The 15,914-nt window shown below is 43.4% G+C and overlaps 1 protein-coding gene across 5 annotated transcripts in view; it reads right to left on the bottom strand.

Annotated features, from left to right (window-relative positions):
* The window catches only part of LOC112218749 (SLIT-ROBO Rho GTPase-activating protein 1), a 152,266-nt gene that overhangs the window by 80,913 nt on the left and 55,439 nt on the right, over positions 1–15,914 (bottom strand). For all 5 annotated transcript variants that reach the window (XM_042301648.1, XM_042301644.1, XM_042301645.1 and 2 more), the window contains exons 3-4: positions 9,007–9,169; positions 3,015–3,077 (exon numbers count right to left, since the gene is read on the bottom strand). In XM_042301648.1, the coding sequence (XP_042157582.1) occupies positions 3,015–3,077; positions 9,007–9,169 (226 nt within the window). The remainder of the gene's footprint in view (positions 1–3,014; positions 3,078–9,006; positions 9,170–15,914) is intronic.

Below are 15,914 nucleotides of genomic sequence, written 5' to 3'. Positions count from 1 at the left end.
ATAACAATCAATGCTGTAATCATAGCATGATATCGGTTTTGTGGTTACAAATCGGAATCGATTATTGGAATTGTCACTGACCACTTACAATCACCGGTGCAGAGTGATTAAGTTCATTTGATGTTATTGACCTGACGTGGAGGGCTGTGGTCGGCTGGTTGAGAATGAGCCACGCATTCACTACCTCATGATTGAGGATGGGTGAGAGGTTTGTAAAGAAGGTAGTTGTGTCCATGTTAACAGGGAACTCATCTAATATGGTGGTGCATAATGCACAAGGATTAACATTTCATAGCCCCTCAAAGTGCCATAGATCAACTCTATTTATCATGCCCTCAACTAGTTTAGTTTGCAGCAGCACTTTTAATTCATAACATTAGGGGCCTCTATCCCCTGTGGAATGGGAATGGGGATATTAATGCCCTCAAAAAAATAAACCCTGGGTTAAAATAACACTGGAATATTATGTGTTCCAGTGTTTGGCTTAGTTTCTGGTCAGTGTTTGGCTTAGTTTCTGGTCAGTGTTTGGCTTAGTTTCTGGTCAATGAAAGATCCCAACTGCTCGCTAGCCATTGATCAAACTATCCTTCTAACAGAATCAACATCAGAAGGTTAGAAAATCTAATGAAGCAGATAGTATGGCCACCAGATGAATGGGAAAGTACATAAACTACGCGTCATAGAATATATGTGAGTAGGTTATACGAGAGGGTAGATGCCAAGGCCATGTAGACCACACAAGCCATACCCTTCTACCTGGATGTATTAGCATGTCATTAGGGTAACAATGGCCACTTGGGGGACTTGAATCTCTGCTGCCGCTATAACAGGCCTGAAAGCAGCAATAATGCTGCTGAATTAAATATTGATCAGTCGTTTAAGCGCCCTGCCTTCCCCCAAGGTCAGAAACATTTGTGACAATGACCCTGGCATAGGCAAGACCGCACAAACTGTTCTGGGACCAGCCTATCCTCCACAGATGGCAGGGAAAGCAGATCAACATAGAAGCCTGCAGCTACTTTAAGGCATGACCAGGTAGACACTGGTCTGGGAGCCCTTTCTTAGTGCCCTACTCAAGATTTAAGGCTGAGAGTTGTTCCTAACATGTGACCTGATTACAGTGATACCCAAGATACACCACCAGTGTTGTTAACAAATGGGAGCAAATTAAGCATCAAATCAAATGTTATTAGTCACATGTGCCGAATACAACAGGTGTAGACCTTACAGTGAAATGCATACTTACAAGCCCCTAACCAACAATGCAGTTAAAAAAAATACGATAAGAAAAAGGAATAAAAGTAACAAGTAATTAAAGAGCAACAGTAAAGTAACAATAGCGAGACTTTTAACAGGGGGGTTTGCGCCCAGGCTCTGTCGCAGCCGGCCGCGACCGGTAGGTCTGTGGGGCGACGCACAATTGGCCTAGCGTCGTCCGGGTTAGGGAGGGTTTGGCCAGTAGGGATATCCTTGTCTCATCGCGCACCAGCGACTCCTGTGGCGGGCCGGGCGCAGTGCGCGCTCGCCAAGGTAGCCAGGTGCACGCTGTTTCCTCCAACACATTGGTGCGGCTGGCTTCCGGGTTGGATGCGCGCTGTGTTAAGAAGCAGTGCGGCTTGGTTGGGTTTCGGAGGACGCATGGCTTTTGACCTTCGTCTCTCCCGAGCCCGTATGGGAGTTGAAGTGATGAGACAAGATAGTAATTACTATCAATTGAATACCACGAAATTGGGGAGAAAAGGGGGTAAAATGTATTATAAATAAAAAAATTAAAAAGTATTCAGACCCTTTTACTCAGTACTTTGTTGAAGCACCTTTGACAACGATTACACCCTCGAGTTTTCTTGGGTACTACAAGCTTGGCACACCTGTATTTGGGGAGTTTCTCTCATTCTTCTCTTCAGATCCTCTCAAGCTAATGTCAAGTTGGATGGGGAGCATCGCTGCACAGCTATCTTCAGGCATCTCCAGGGCTGTTCGATCGGGTTCAAGGCCGGGCCTCTCAAGGACATTCAGAAACTTGTTCCGCAGACACTCCTGCGTTGAATGGCTGTGTGCTTAGGGTCGTTGTCCTGTTGGAAGGTGAACCTTCACCCCAGTCTGAGGTGCTTTTACTGAGGAGTGGCTTCCATCTGGCTACTCTACCATAAAGGCCTGATTGGTAGAGTGCTGCAGAGATAGTTGTCCTTCCCATTTCCACAGAGGAACTCTGGAGCTCTGTCAAAGTGACCATCGGGTTCTTGGTCACCTCCCTGACCAAGGCCCTTTTCCCTCAATTGTGCAGGTTGGCCAGTGCGTTCAACAGTGCGTTCAACTCTAGGAAGAGGTTCCAAATATCTTCCATTTATGATTGATGGAGGCCACGGTGTTCTTGGGGACCTTCAATGCTGCGGACATTTTTTGGTACACTTCCCCAAAGCTCAATTTCAGGTCTCATAGCAAGGTGTCTGAATAGTTACATAAATAAGGGATGTTTTTTATTTTTAATACATTAGCAAAAAATTTTTGAAAAAACAGTTTTTGCTTTGTCATTATGGGGTATTGTGTGTATATTGATGAGGGAAAAAATTATTTTATATATTTTAGAATAAGGCTGTAACGTAACAAAATGTGGAAAAAGGGAAGGGGTCTGAATACTTTCCGAATGCACTGTATTTCCGTTAGGGAACGCCAAATCTGTGAAGTGCACTTGTGCAATAACTCAATTCGCCCTTGCATTCCTTTTAAACAATGCAGTTTTGAGAAACGAGAAATGGTCAAGTCAACAAAACTTAGTCCACTCTGTTCGTAACAGATTCTAGATTTGGGAACAGAAATCTTTGCAGAATGTCAGCCATGTTTCATCTCGCGCCATCTTCTCCCACTTCCAGACACTGGACATAATTGGTGGTGAGAAGAAGTTCTAAACGGATGCTTCAGATTTATACATCCTGTGAGAGATCTGGCTCCTTGCTCGAACTGTGGTGATATAGTAAGTCAGGAAACAGTCAATTAAATGACACATTCAAACTTACAGTGTAAAGCTCGTTGAGGACCTTCATCAAGTCTTCCTGAAGCTGAAACGTTATCTCCTTACTCTGAAAAAGAGAGAAAGAACGTGTTCAATGCGAGACATCTATCATCTTTGCAGTACAGTCACATATTTATACATTGTCACATGGAACAAACAAGTATACAGAGTTGGGAATAGAGTAGAGCACTGAGACCTGGTAATGAGGTCATCAAAAAGAGAGAGTTGCCCATAAGAGCCGTCTGTCTGCATGGCGTGAGAGAGATCTCAAATTAATTAATTAAATCTGCCATCAGACATGAGCCCACAATTAATATTTCTGAGATTCTCCCTATGGGGAAATAACAGTTATTTGATTGATGCAGAGTTAAAGCAGGGGTCTCAAACTGGCAGCGTGCGGACCAGATGCGGAATAGACACCGGCTGGAGTGCGGTTCTAACCAACCAGCATTCAGGATTAGACCCACCTGTTGTATAAGATGTGATAAGGCACATGGATATCCCATTCAACTTATGTATTACCTGGGCATTAGCACACAGTTTTCCACACAGTCTCACACAAACCCTATTATCTGGCCCCTAACTCATTGTGGAGGCCTTTCCCAGCCCTCAGAGGGCTGTGAAACATGATCTATCCCACCACAACTGTGGTTTCCTGTATGGGCATGACGCCGTAGCCGATGAGGAAGTGTCTCTGCTGAGGTCACCAACCTCCCTGATCCAGGTGGATCTGCACACATCCTAGTTGCCACAAACACCCATGTTAGAGTGAGCCACTGCAGACACAGTCAACAACACTCCAATGGAACGTCATGGGTTGGAGTCGGGACTCTCTAGCCTAGCCGCCATATCTGAATAATGTGCTTTAGCCAACACCTCTACACTCTTGTCGTCATGCCATACATGTTTGGGATGACAAACACAGCATACCAGGGGAGTTGGCTAGAGCACCAACAGTGAAACTCTTAGTTAGAGCATCTATGATTGTTTGAAGGAGGAAGTCAGGGCACAAACAAACACAGGTCCATCACAAAGAGAGCTCTGCTCTACTGTAAGTCCTGCTGACTGACTGGTGGAAGAGGTGGTGTCCAGTCCAGACATGTGGATGTAAACCATAGAGGATTAGCCCCCGTTGTGTGTGTGTTTGTACATGCTTGCGTAATTAAGTAAATCAATCAGTCTCCTCTGGCTGACCCAGTCCAGCCTACACCTGTCCTGGCACTGGCCTACACCTCCTCAGCCAGTTCTCTCTTTTACTTACATATTACCACACAGACAGCCACCGGACAAATAGACTTAGCCATGTATAAATAGAGCTAAGTCACCTAAGTGGAAGTTAAGGTGCTCTCACATACAGAGAATGAAGAGCAGAATCTATAAGCTGGTTGTGGCACTGAGTTTTGGGCCAGGTAAATTATGGACTGGTGAGATCATTCCTGTTGCTCAAAATGTGTGAAGCAGGCTGCAACAAAAAAAATACACACACAACAGTTCAAAAGTTTGGGGTCACTTAAATTCTTTTTGAAAGAAAAGAACATTTTTTGTCCATTAAAATAACATCAACTTGATCAGAAATACAGTGTAGACATTGTTAATGTTGTAAATGACTATTGAAGCTGGAAACGCCAGATTTTTTATGGAATATCTAGATAGGTGTACAGAGGCCCATTATGAGCAACAATCACTCCTGTGTTCCAATGGAAAACTCTTTTGCAATTATGTTAGCACAGCTGAAAACTGTTGTTCTGATTAAAGAAGCAATAAAACTGTCCTTCTTTAGACTAGTTGAGTATCTGGAGATTTGTGGGTTCTATTACAGGCTCAAAATGGCCAGAAACAAAGAACATTCTTCTCACGCGGAAAAGCCTTAATTTCTTAGAACAAGAATTGACTGACGAGTTTCAGAAGAAAGGTCTTTGTTTCTGGCCATTTTGAGCCTGTAATCGAACCCACAAATGCTGATGCTCCAGATACTCAACTAGTCTAAAGAAGGCCAGTTGTGTTGCTTTTTTAATCTTTAAAATCAGCCATTTCCAGATACAATAGTCAATTATAACATTAACAATGTCTACACTGTGTTTCTGATCAATTTGATGCTATTTTAATGGACAAAAAAATAGCTTTTCTTTCAAAAACAAGGCCATTTCTAAGTGACCCCAAACTTTTGAACGGTAGTGTATATACAGTACCAGTCAAAAGTTTGGACACACCTACTCGATCAAGGGTTTTTCCTTTATTTTCAACATTGTAGAATAATATTGTAGACATCAAAACATTGAAATAACACATATGGAACCAAACAAGTTTTAAACAAAGCAAAATATATTTTTGATTCTTCAAAGTAGCCACCCTTTGCTTTGATGACAGCTTTGCACCCTCTTGGCATTGTCTCAACCAGCTTCGCCTGGAATGCTTTTCCAACAGTCTGAGTTCCCACATATGCTGAGCACTTGTTGGCTGCTTTTCCTTCACTCTGCGGTCCAACTCTGATGCAGCACTCCATCACTCTCCTTCTTGGTCAAATAGCCCTTACACAGCCTGGAGGTGTGTTGGGTCATTGTTCTGTTGAAAAACGATGATAGTCCCACTAAGCGCAAACCAGATGGGATGGCGTATCGCTGCAGAATGCTGCGGTAGCCATGCTGGTTAAGCGTGCCTTGAATTCTAAATAAAACACTGACAGTGTCACCAGCAAAGCACCCCCACAACATCACACCTCCTCCTCCTCCATGCTTCACAGTGGGAACCACACATGCTGAGATCATCCATTCACCTACTCTGCGTCTCACAAAGACACGGTGGTTGGAAACAAAAATCTCAAATTTGAGCGCATTAAGGAAAGATATTCCACAAATTCACTTTGAACAAGGCACACCTGTTAATTGAAATGCATTCCAGATGACTACCTCATAAAGCTGGTTGAGAGAATGTCAAGAGTGTGCAAAGCTGTCATCAAGGCAAATGGTGGCTACTTCGAAGAATCTCAAATATAAAATATATATTGATGTATTACACACTTTTTTTGGTTACTATATGATTCCATACGTGTTATTTCATAGTTGATGTCTTCACTATTATTCTACAATGTAGAAAATAGCATAAATTAAGAAAAACCCTTTAATGAGTAGGTGTGTTCGAACTTTTGACTGGTACTGTACTGTACTGTACGTATGTATGTATGGAACCACAAATCAAATCAAATACATACATACATACATACATACATACATACATACATACATACAGTACCAGTCAAAAGTTCGGACACACCTACTCATTCAAGGGTTTTTCTTAATTTATGCTATTTTCTAACATTGTGTGTGTAAGTATATATATATATATATATATACACACACAAACAATGTTATGATTACCTTTAAAGGTCTTCTATTATTTAAAGGGGAATGTCAACTGGGGTTATTCCAACACGGATCATTTATTAAAGGACTAACACAAATGGGCTTCCCTTTTAAGTGCACTGTTTATGAGTGATGCTAACCACATCTGAGTGAGACAGGAAGAGACAAGAATCCACTGAGCACCCCCCAGGGGTGATGGGTTTCATGTTGCCTCCAACATTAATTAGGCCCCAGAGAGGGACTGTACATAACCCTGGAGTCAATTTCTGGTGGCTGCTCCATATGGCAGAAGAAACACACTGGGACTCTAGTGAGAGGCTACACAAATCATATTGGCTCATATACTATACAGAAACAGTAATTGAAGTTAGTCTAGTAATGGACCAAGCCGGGTAGTAAATCAGTAAATTGTCAAGCTCTAATCCTAATGAACTGTTAAAACACTTTACACTGCGCTTGATCGAATGCCAAGAGCAATTTAGTGGTACCTGGTGCAGTTTTGTGTTTCCCTCACCCTACGTCCCTACCTCTGTAGTGAATGAATGGAGGAGTGTGCAATGGAGTATCTTGACAAACTAATACCTTCCTTTCTCCTCCCTCCATACAGATGAGGCTTTCAAGCCTTGGGAGAAATTCACCTTGTAGTTCCACCAGAATGGGACTTCCATAAATAAAAGAGGACTGACTAAGTAAAACAAAAAGCGAGTTGTATGAATAATGAAAAGAGAATACATTTGATAAGACCTGCCCGACCATGAATGGACTGAGTGACAAAACGTGTATTTAGAGGTTTCTCCTTCGAACAAAGACAAATGGAGGTAAGCTGCGACTTTCTTGTGCACAGTACTATTCATAAATAAACATAGCATGAACACAAGCCAATGGTCAACTGTTAGGATATTTCATTTGAGGTTCTATACAGCTACACCTCATAACATAAAAAGGTAGAAAAGTTTGGAATTTGAAAATATAAAAACACTAGTCTTTGATGCCAGGATGACAAAACAGCAGCCCTCTCGTGTTAAAAGAAGAGGAGCTGTAGTAACTGTGTTGTAACTGGGGGGCGTCCCCCGGTGTTTGTCTCTCGTTAATGGAGAGATCAAAGACACGGACTCACTGATTAGAGGGCAGGGGTGTCTCTGCTCCCCTGTTACAGACTCTTTCTCTCCCCCCCCACCCACCAGGAGGATTCCGATTGGTTTGGCCCCTGGCTGCCAAACATCACTATACGAGCCAGAGGGGAGACACAAACACACACATGCACGAAACGCATCCACACAGTCACAAACACTGAAGACCTAACGGTGTCTGGTGACTGCAGGTCATTGCCTGTGTGTTCAAGCAGTCGTTGCCTGTTGTGTTCAAGGTCAACCAACAATTATAATTGGTGGAGCAATAAGGAGGGATAATCATTTCTCCCCTCATGCACTGTGTGTAATGTCTGAATGCAAACGTCTTCATATGAGGGATGCTATGAACTAAACCTCATACATTATATTTTCACTCTTATCAATGCTTCTCAGGTACCAACTAACAGAATGAAGTACAGTATAGTCTTGATTTAAATATCCCAAAATGTATACATACAGTATAATTGCTTTGATTGCATTGCAGGAGGGGAACACATTGATGAGTTTAGTGGACTATCATTCTAAACATCAGTAATGTGGGTTGAGTGGGGGGAGAAAGAAACAACTGACAAAACACTGTCTGGCTGTCTGTGTGTTGTTAGTGTGTTGACCAGTCCTCTGTGCCAACCAGTTTAAATCACTGAGACGATAATGACTTCAACCATAAATAAAATACCCCTTTTGTTTAGTCTTGATCTAGCAGACAGATTTAAAGACCCCTCTCTTTTAGTCGTGATCTAGCAGACAGATTTAAAGATCCCTCTCTTTTAGTCGTGATCTAGCAGACAGATTTAAAGATCCCTCTCTTTTAGTCGTGATCTAGCAGACAGATTTAAAGACCCCTCAGTGAAAGAGAAAGAAATAGGAAACATTTGATACAAAGCACCCCATTGAAACAGGCCCTGGTTTGTCATTTTCAGGGCTGTGGTTGGTTCATGTGACTCCTGGTGCATAGGAGAGCTCATAATCTGGTAGGGAGTTGTCCTCTTTGTGGCAGGAGTGAAACAGGCGGCAGCAACATTAGTAGCAGGGTTTCTGTCATGAGGTCAGACCTCAGATAGGAGGATTAGGTAGGCCGTTTATGCTTATGATCAGGGCAGTGTGGGATGAGGAGGGTCCTCTGTACACAACCCAGCAACTGAGCTGCCATCAAGATGTCATCAGACACAACTTGAAATATAATAGTCCACTGATACACCCAACCATACATCAAATCTCTGAGAGCAGTCCAGTGTATCTAAGGCTGTAGATTGATAAATATATAATTAGCAGCAGGGACCAGTTTTGTCCTGATTATGTGAATGAGCCCAGGATTTATCCAACATAATGGGGTACCGGAGAGCTCCATGATCAATTAAAGACAAGTGGTAAGGAACAACTCCTGTCCCTAATCAGTTGCACTTCCTTACGTGAGATCACTGGGATCTCACCTCGTCTGACCTCTAACCTCTGTGACCGCATCTAGCCAGGTCAAAGGTCAGAGTACAAACTACATTACAGATCTCACCTTCTTGAGCAGGCGTGTGGAGTCCTCGCTGATTTGCATGAAGCGCATGATGACGTTGTTCAGGTAGATGTCACTGAGGGTGGCGTGGTCCTTGCTCTCCCTCCTCACCTGGTTCAGCAACAGGTACCAGCAGTTAACCGGGGACAGCAGGTTCTGGTCCTTCCTAAAAAGGATTTATAAGACACAAGATATAAGATGACCCTCTTTACAGAAAGATTTTCACTTGACTCATGTTCATTCATATAAAACAGAACAGTGACTGTGCACAACTTCATTATCATACACTGATCACTGCATAGACAAACGAGATAGAGACACTGACAAGTAGAGACAGGGAAATGTAGGGATGTGTTCAGGCACCCTAAGAAACAGAGGTGTGTGTGCGCGTGTGCCTGTGTGCCCTCTTGCCTGGCTCTCTGAAGGCGGTCTTTGTCATCTCATTTGATTATTAGGATCCCCATGAACCGACGCCAATGGCGACAGCTAGTCTTACTGGGGTCCGAAACATAACGAAAAAGACATTACAGACAAAAGGATTTACAATTTACATACAGTACCAGTCAAAGGTTTGGACATACCTACTCATTCAAGGGTTTTTCTTTCGTTTTTACTATTTTCTACATTGTAGAATAATAGTGAATACATCAAAACTATGAAATAACCCATATGGAATCATGTAGCAACCAAAAAAGTGTTAAACAAATCAGAATATTTGAGATTATTCCAAGTAGCCACCCTTTGCCTTGATGACAGCTTGGCACACTTTTGGCATTCTCTCAGCCAGCTTAATGCTTTTCCAACAGTCTTGAAGGAGTTACCACATATGCTTAGCACTTGTTGGTTGCTTTTCCTTCACTCTGCGGTCCAACTCATCCCAAACCATCTCGGGGCGGCAGGGTAGCCTAGTGGTTAGAGCGTTGGACTAGTAACCGGGTTGCAGGTTCAAACCCCCGAGCTGACAAGGTACAAATCTGTCGTTCTGCCCCTGAACAGGCAGTTAACCCACTGTTCCTAGGCCGTCATTGAAAATAAGAATTTGTTCTTAACTGACTTGCCTAGTTAAATAAAGGTAAATAAAAATCTCAATTGGGTTGAGGTCAGGCGATTGTGGAGGCCAAGTGATCTGATGCAGCACTCCATCACTCTCATTCTTGGTCAAATAGCCCTTACACAGCCTGCCGGTGTGTTGGGTCCTTGTCCTGTTGAAAAACAAACCATAGTCCCACTAAGCGGAAACCAGATGGTATGGCGTATTGCTGCAGAATGCTGTGGTAGCCATGCTGGTTAAGTGTGTCTTGAATTCTAAATAAATCACAAACAGTGTCACCAGCAAAGCACCCCAACACCATCACACCTCCTCTTCCTCCATGCTTCATGGTGGGAGCCACACATGCAGAGATCTATTCATCTACTCTGCATCTCACAAAGATTTAGCATGGGTCCTAATATCCTCAAAAAGTTCTACAGCTTTACCATCGAGAGCATTCGGCCTGGTTGCATCACTGCTTGGTATAGCAACTGCTCATCATCTGACTGTAAGGCGGATAGTGTGTACGGCCTAGTTCATCCCTGAGTTCAAGCTTCTTGCCATCCAGGACCTATATACACTAGGTGGTGTCAGAGGAGGGCCCTAAAAATGGTCAAAGACTCCAGCCACCCTAAACATAAACTGTTCTCTCTGCTACCGCATGGGAAGCAGTACCGCAGCTCCAAGTCTAGGTCCAAAAGGCTCCTTAACAGCTTCTACCCCCCAAGCCATTAGACTGCTAAACATCAAATGGCTACCTGGACTATTAGCATCAACCACCTTTTTTTACGCTGCCACTACTCGCTGTTTATTATCTATGCATAGTCACTTCACCCCTACCTACATGTACATATTACCTCGACCAACCTGTACCCCCACACATTGCCTCATTACCCCATGTATATAGCCTTGTTATTTTATTGTGTTACTTTTACTTTCACTTTTTGGGGGGTGGTATTCGCTTACTTTTTTTTTTTACTGCCATTGTTGGTTAAGGGCGTGTAAGTAAGAATTTTACTGTAAGGTCTACATCTGTTGTATTAGGCACATGTGACAAATCAAATTTGATTTGAAACAACAACAAACAGCAGGGATCTAGACAGCCACAAGCCCGGGACAATCCGCAGTCCCAGCCACAATGGCTAACTGCCGAGTGCTGCGTTCAAGCCCTCAAGAAAACACCGCTGGCTTGATTAGGCAGCTAGCTAGCACCTAGGCTAGCTTCTAAGCCAAGCAGCTCTCAGACCCGGCCTCATTCGGCAGGATCACTGGACAGATAGTAGCGGTCCCAAGTCATAGGATCAAAACTCAAAAGGTAGCTATCTAGTAACCTAACTTTTTCTATAGATGTTCACAGCAACAAACCTTCCAAAATAACTAACCGAGCTCTACCTTGTTCCGCGTTCAACAGGAAGTGACGTGAAAAGCAAATGTGTGCTTGGAGATCAAGGTCTCAGTTACCTGACAGCTCTGTCCTGTCTGCTCAACACTCACCTAGCGAGATGTTTCAAGACTTCTTAATGTGGATCAGGCCCAAGCCTGGCCAAGGCTTTCGACTGTCAATTGCCGTATTCTTATCGGCAGACTCAATAGCCTTGGTTTCTCAAATGACTTCCTCGCATGGTTCACCAACTAGTTCACAGACAGAGTTCAGTGTGTCAAATCGGAGGGCCTGTTGTCTGGACCTCTAGCGGTCTCTATGGGGGTACCACAATTCTCAGGCCGACTCTTTTCTTTGTATATATCAACGATATTGCTCTTGCTGCGGGCGATTCCCTGATCCACCTCTACGCAGACGACACCTTCTGCATACTTCTGGCCCTTCCTTGGACACTGTGCTAACTAACCTCCAAACGAGCTTCAATGCCATACAACACTCCTTCCATGGCCTCAAACTGCTCTTAAAATCAAATGCATGCTTTTCAACCGTTCGCTGCCCGCACCCGCCCGCCCATCCAGCATCACTACTACGGGTCTGAACTACAAATACCTAGGTGTCTGGCTAGACTGTAAACTCTCCTTCCAGACTCATATTAAACATCGCCAATCCAAAATCAAATCTAGTATCGGCTTTCTATTTCGCAACAAAGCCTCCTTCAATCACACCACCAAACTTACCCTAATAAAACTGACTATTCTACCAATCCTCGACTTCGGCGATATCCTCTACAAAATAGCTTCCAATACTCAGCAAACTGGATGCAGTCTATCACAGTGCCATCCGTTTTGTTACCAAAGCCCCATATACCACCCACCACTGTGACCTGTATGCTCTAGTCGGCTGGCCCTTGCTACATATTCGGAGCCAGACCCACTACCTCCAGGTCATCTATAAATCTATGCTAGGTAAAGCTCCACCTTATCTCAGCTCACTGGTCACGATAACAACACCCACCAGTAGCACGTGCTCCAGCAGGTATATCTCACTGGTCATCCCCAAAGCAAACACCTCCTTTGGCCGCCTTTCCTTCCAGTTCTCTGCTGCCAGTTGACTGGAATGAATTGCAAAAATCGCTGAAGTTGGAGACTTATGTTTCCCTCACTAACTTTAAACATCAGCTATCTGAGCAGCTAACCGATCGCTGCAGCTGTACATGGTCCATCTGTAAATAGCCCACCCAACCTACCTACCTCATCCCCATATTGTTTTAATTTACTTTTCTGCTCTTTTGCACACCACTATCACATCATCATCTGCTCATCTATCACTCCAGTGTTAATCTGCTAAATTGTAATTACTTCGCTACTATGGCCTATTTATTGCCTTACCTCCTAACGCCATTTGTACACACTGTATTTAGACTTTCTTTTTTTTCTATTGTGTTATTGACTGTACGCTTGTTTATTCCATGTCTAACTCTGTGTTGTTGTTTGTGTCACACTGCTTTGCTTTATCTTGGCCCGGTCGCAGTTGTAAATTGAGAACTTGTTCTCAACTAGCTTACCTGGTTAAATAAAGGTGAAATAAAATAAAATCACAAAAAAGTATTAGCTAGTAAGTATTAGCTTCCACAGCCCTTCCCAGGTGATGAGTGCCCTATATAATAGCATGCACTATATATCAGCACTGAGTGCACACTGCACCTGTGGGGGAGTTGGGTTGGAGAGTGTGTATCAACAACATTTCTGGGGCATAGCTGGAGCAATGTTTTAAGCTGATCTTGGGGAGAGAGCCTGCCACAAGCCTGCCACATAAACTTAGGAAACTAAAGACTTCCTTGTTAGATCATTTGTTAGATAAGTTACTTTAAAGTTTTAGAATAGAGCATTACAAGAAACAATACAGAAAGAGGAAAAGAAAAGAGGCTAAGAGGCTAAGAGGCTAAGAGGCTAAGAGGCTAAGAGGCTAAGAGGCTAAAGGGCTAAGAGGCTAAGAGGCTAAGAGGCTAAGAGAGAGAGAGAGAGAGACAGACAGAGTGAGACATGGCTGTGCTTAAGCAACGGCCTGCAGCAGGCTGAATTCCTAAATGTAATCTAAAACATTGCTCCTGCTGTGGAGCAGAGCAGTTAGCCGAGGAGAGGAAGGAGGACAGAAGAAAGGCCAGGTCCTGAGGCCTTAGGGCCAGCTGGCAGGAATCATATGGAACACTGGAAGAGCTCCACCCCGAAGGTCAGTCAGCAAAGACAGGCAGTACACCCACACTTGTCAACGCAACAGGTGAAACTCTGTACCCTCGCCCTGGCACATGGCCAATGCTGCATCCCTGAACTACATAACTCTTTGATGATAGCTGCTGGAAGCGGACAAAACATCCCGGGCCACAGAGCTGTAACATTCCGTCTCTCTCGCTCGCTCTCTCAGAACTCTCTGGGAAGTTTGGAAAACAGGAACTATAGTGCATGTGACAAAAGACAGGACAGGAAATGAAAAACATCCTGGTGACTGCCAAACGCAAGGCCATTTTTCATAAAAGGAATAATCAAATGTAGCTAAAAGCATAAGTGACGCATGGGGAAACATGTACAGAACATGGCATTGGCAGGGAAGTTACCAGGAAGAAACAAACAGTTATTGCAATAGAAGACTTATGGCAGAGTTGCTGGACAGCATCACACCCACACAAGACTGAAGTTACTGTAAATCTTCCCTGCCTTATGCTTCAGTGGAGTGGCATGCTTTCATTTATTCTCTGTTCCTGCCTGTGTGTGCTCAAGTGTGTGTTTTTTTAGCCTAGTATGTATGAGAGGCTACCAGAAAGTGAGTGTTTGTGTGAAGTGTGTGTTTGTGCATGCACATGTGGGTCTATTGTGTGTGTGTGTACACTTGAGTATGTGATTGGCCGGTCTCTACTGTAATGAGCTTGGTCATGGGACATCAACTGTGACCATGGGTTAGATAATTAGATAACTGGGCCTTTTAATATACCCATCCGCTAGTGGAGGGGCTCTGCTGAGAGAGGGGTGCACTACAGCGTGTGTCCGTACGGCCGTCTACTTTTGACCAGAGTCATATGGGCCCCTAGTCAACAGTAGTGCACTATGTAGGGATTGGGAATAGGGTGCAATTTGGGATGCACCCTAAAAGAGACAGCTGATGAGTCACCACACAGCCTTCTTTCATCACACGCTTTGTTGCACATAATGGCTGTAATGAACAACTGACAGGAACTTACAATTACAGTCCCCAAAACGTCAGAATGAATGGAGGAAAGGCTTTGGGACCTAAAAGGGTCCTTATTCCAAATGTGCAACTAGTGTAGATGAAAACACTAAGGGAGCCATTGAATGAACAGTAGCTGTTGTAATAAATCAATGGCCTAATAGTGGGGTTGTGTGCTGGCTATTGAGACATACTGCTGGACCAAGTGACAGGCCATTGAGTTAGGCGTGTGTGTGTGCGCGCGCGCGCGCGTTTTAGGGCTGTCCCTGACAACAACAACAAATATCTTGGGTCGACCGAGTCTTGTTCTGTTCTTTCGACCAATCAATTGGTCAAAATGTTTCCGTATATAGACAGATAACGTTATTCAAACAAACACAGTTTAACTACATATGCACTGAGCTTGTCTGATGCTTTACGCACACTTTGATTAGATAACAAAAGACACACACATGAATCAAGATGGTCACAGTGTGTGACTGGCGAATGTGGTCTCGCTCTCCTCCCTACGGCAGTGAAAAGGCACCACAGCACAAGAAGTGTTTATTGGGATGTCCATGAGGAAGCTGCAACATCATTATAGTCATTTAGTTTCTTGTTCGCTTCTGACTGAAAAGTTCTGTTACCCAAATCCCTAATTTGTTTTTGGAAAAAAAACATTCCCTTTTCTCTCAACCCTTACTCTCTTTACGTGAAACATCGCATGCATGTGACAAATAGGGCCTGACCTATAGCCTATCATAATCACATCAATACATTGGTTATAACAAAGTATGAACACCATGACACGTGACAGCGAAATGAATGCGGAGGACATGAAAAAGAAGCTCGAAATGGGTGAATGTTTACTGGTTGCTCAGGAGGGAAAGGAGAAGTCAGATCTGTGGAAGACATTTGACATAGTTGTGGAAACTACTGGAGATCCAGAAAAAAAGGGCATAGGAGCAAGCATTGAGTGAGTATTGTGTGTGCCAAACAGTTTCTGTTAGATGTATATTTATGGGGATCTTTTGGAACAGTGTAAATGACACTAAATAACTGTACCAGAGAGTCTGTTCTAAAAAAAAAAAGATAAATAAAGCCTTTATTAAAGCATACTAAAAACAGTTGCAAGCATTCTTGAATTGCAGTTTATTTATTGTTTAGGATAATTATTCAAAGCTCCCTTTGTTATTTAATTGAAAACTAAAATGCTTGATTGCATTTCAAAAGCATTAATGTCCTGTATGCTGTGTGATGGAATTAACTAATTAATGATTGATTGACTGATACGGTAGCCTA

Source organism: Oncorhynchus tshawytscha, linkage group LG19, assembly GCF_018296145.1.
Source record: "Oncorhynchus tshawytscha isolate Ot180627B linkage group LG19, Otsh_v2.0, whole genome shotgun sequence".
Lineage (NCBI taxonomy): Eukaryota > Metazoa > Chordata > Actinopteri > Salmoniformes > Salmonidae > Oncorhynchus > Oncorhynchus tshawytscha.
Note: the sequence above shows the minus strand (reverse complement) of the source record. Positions and strands in the feature narration are given on the sequence as shown.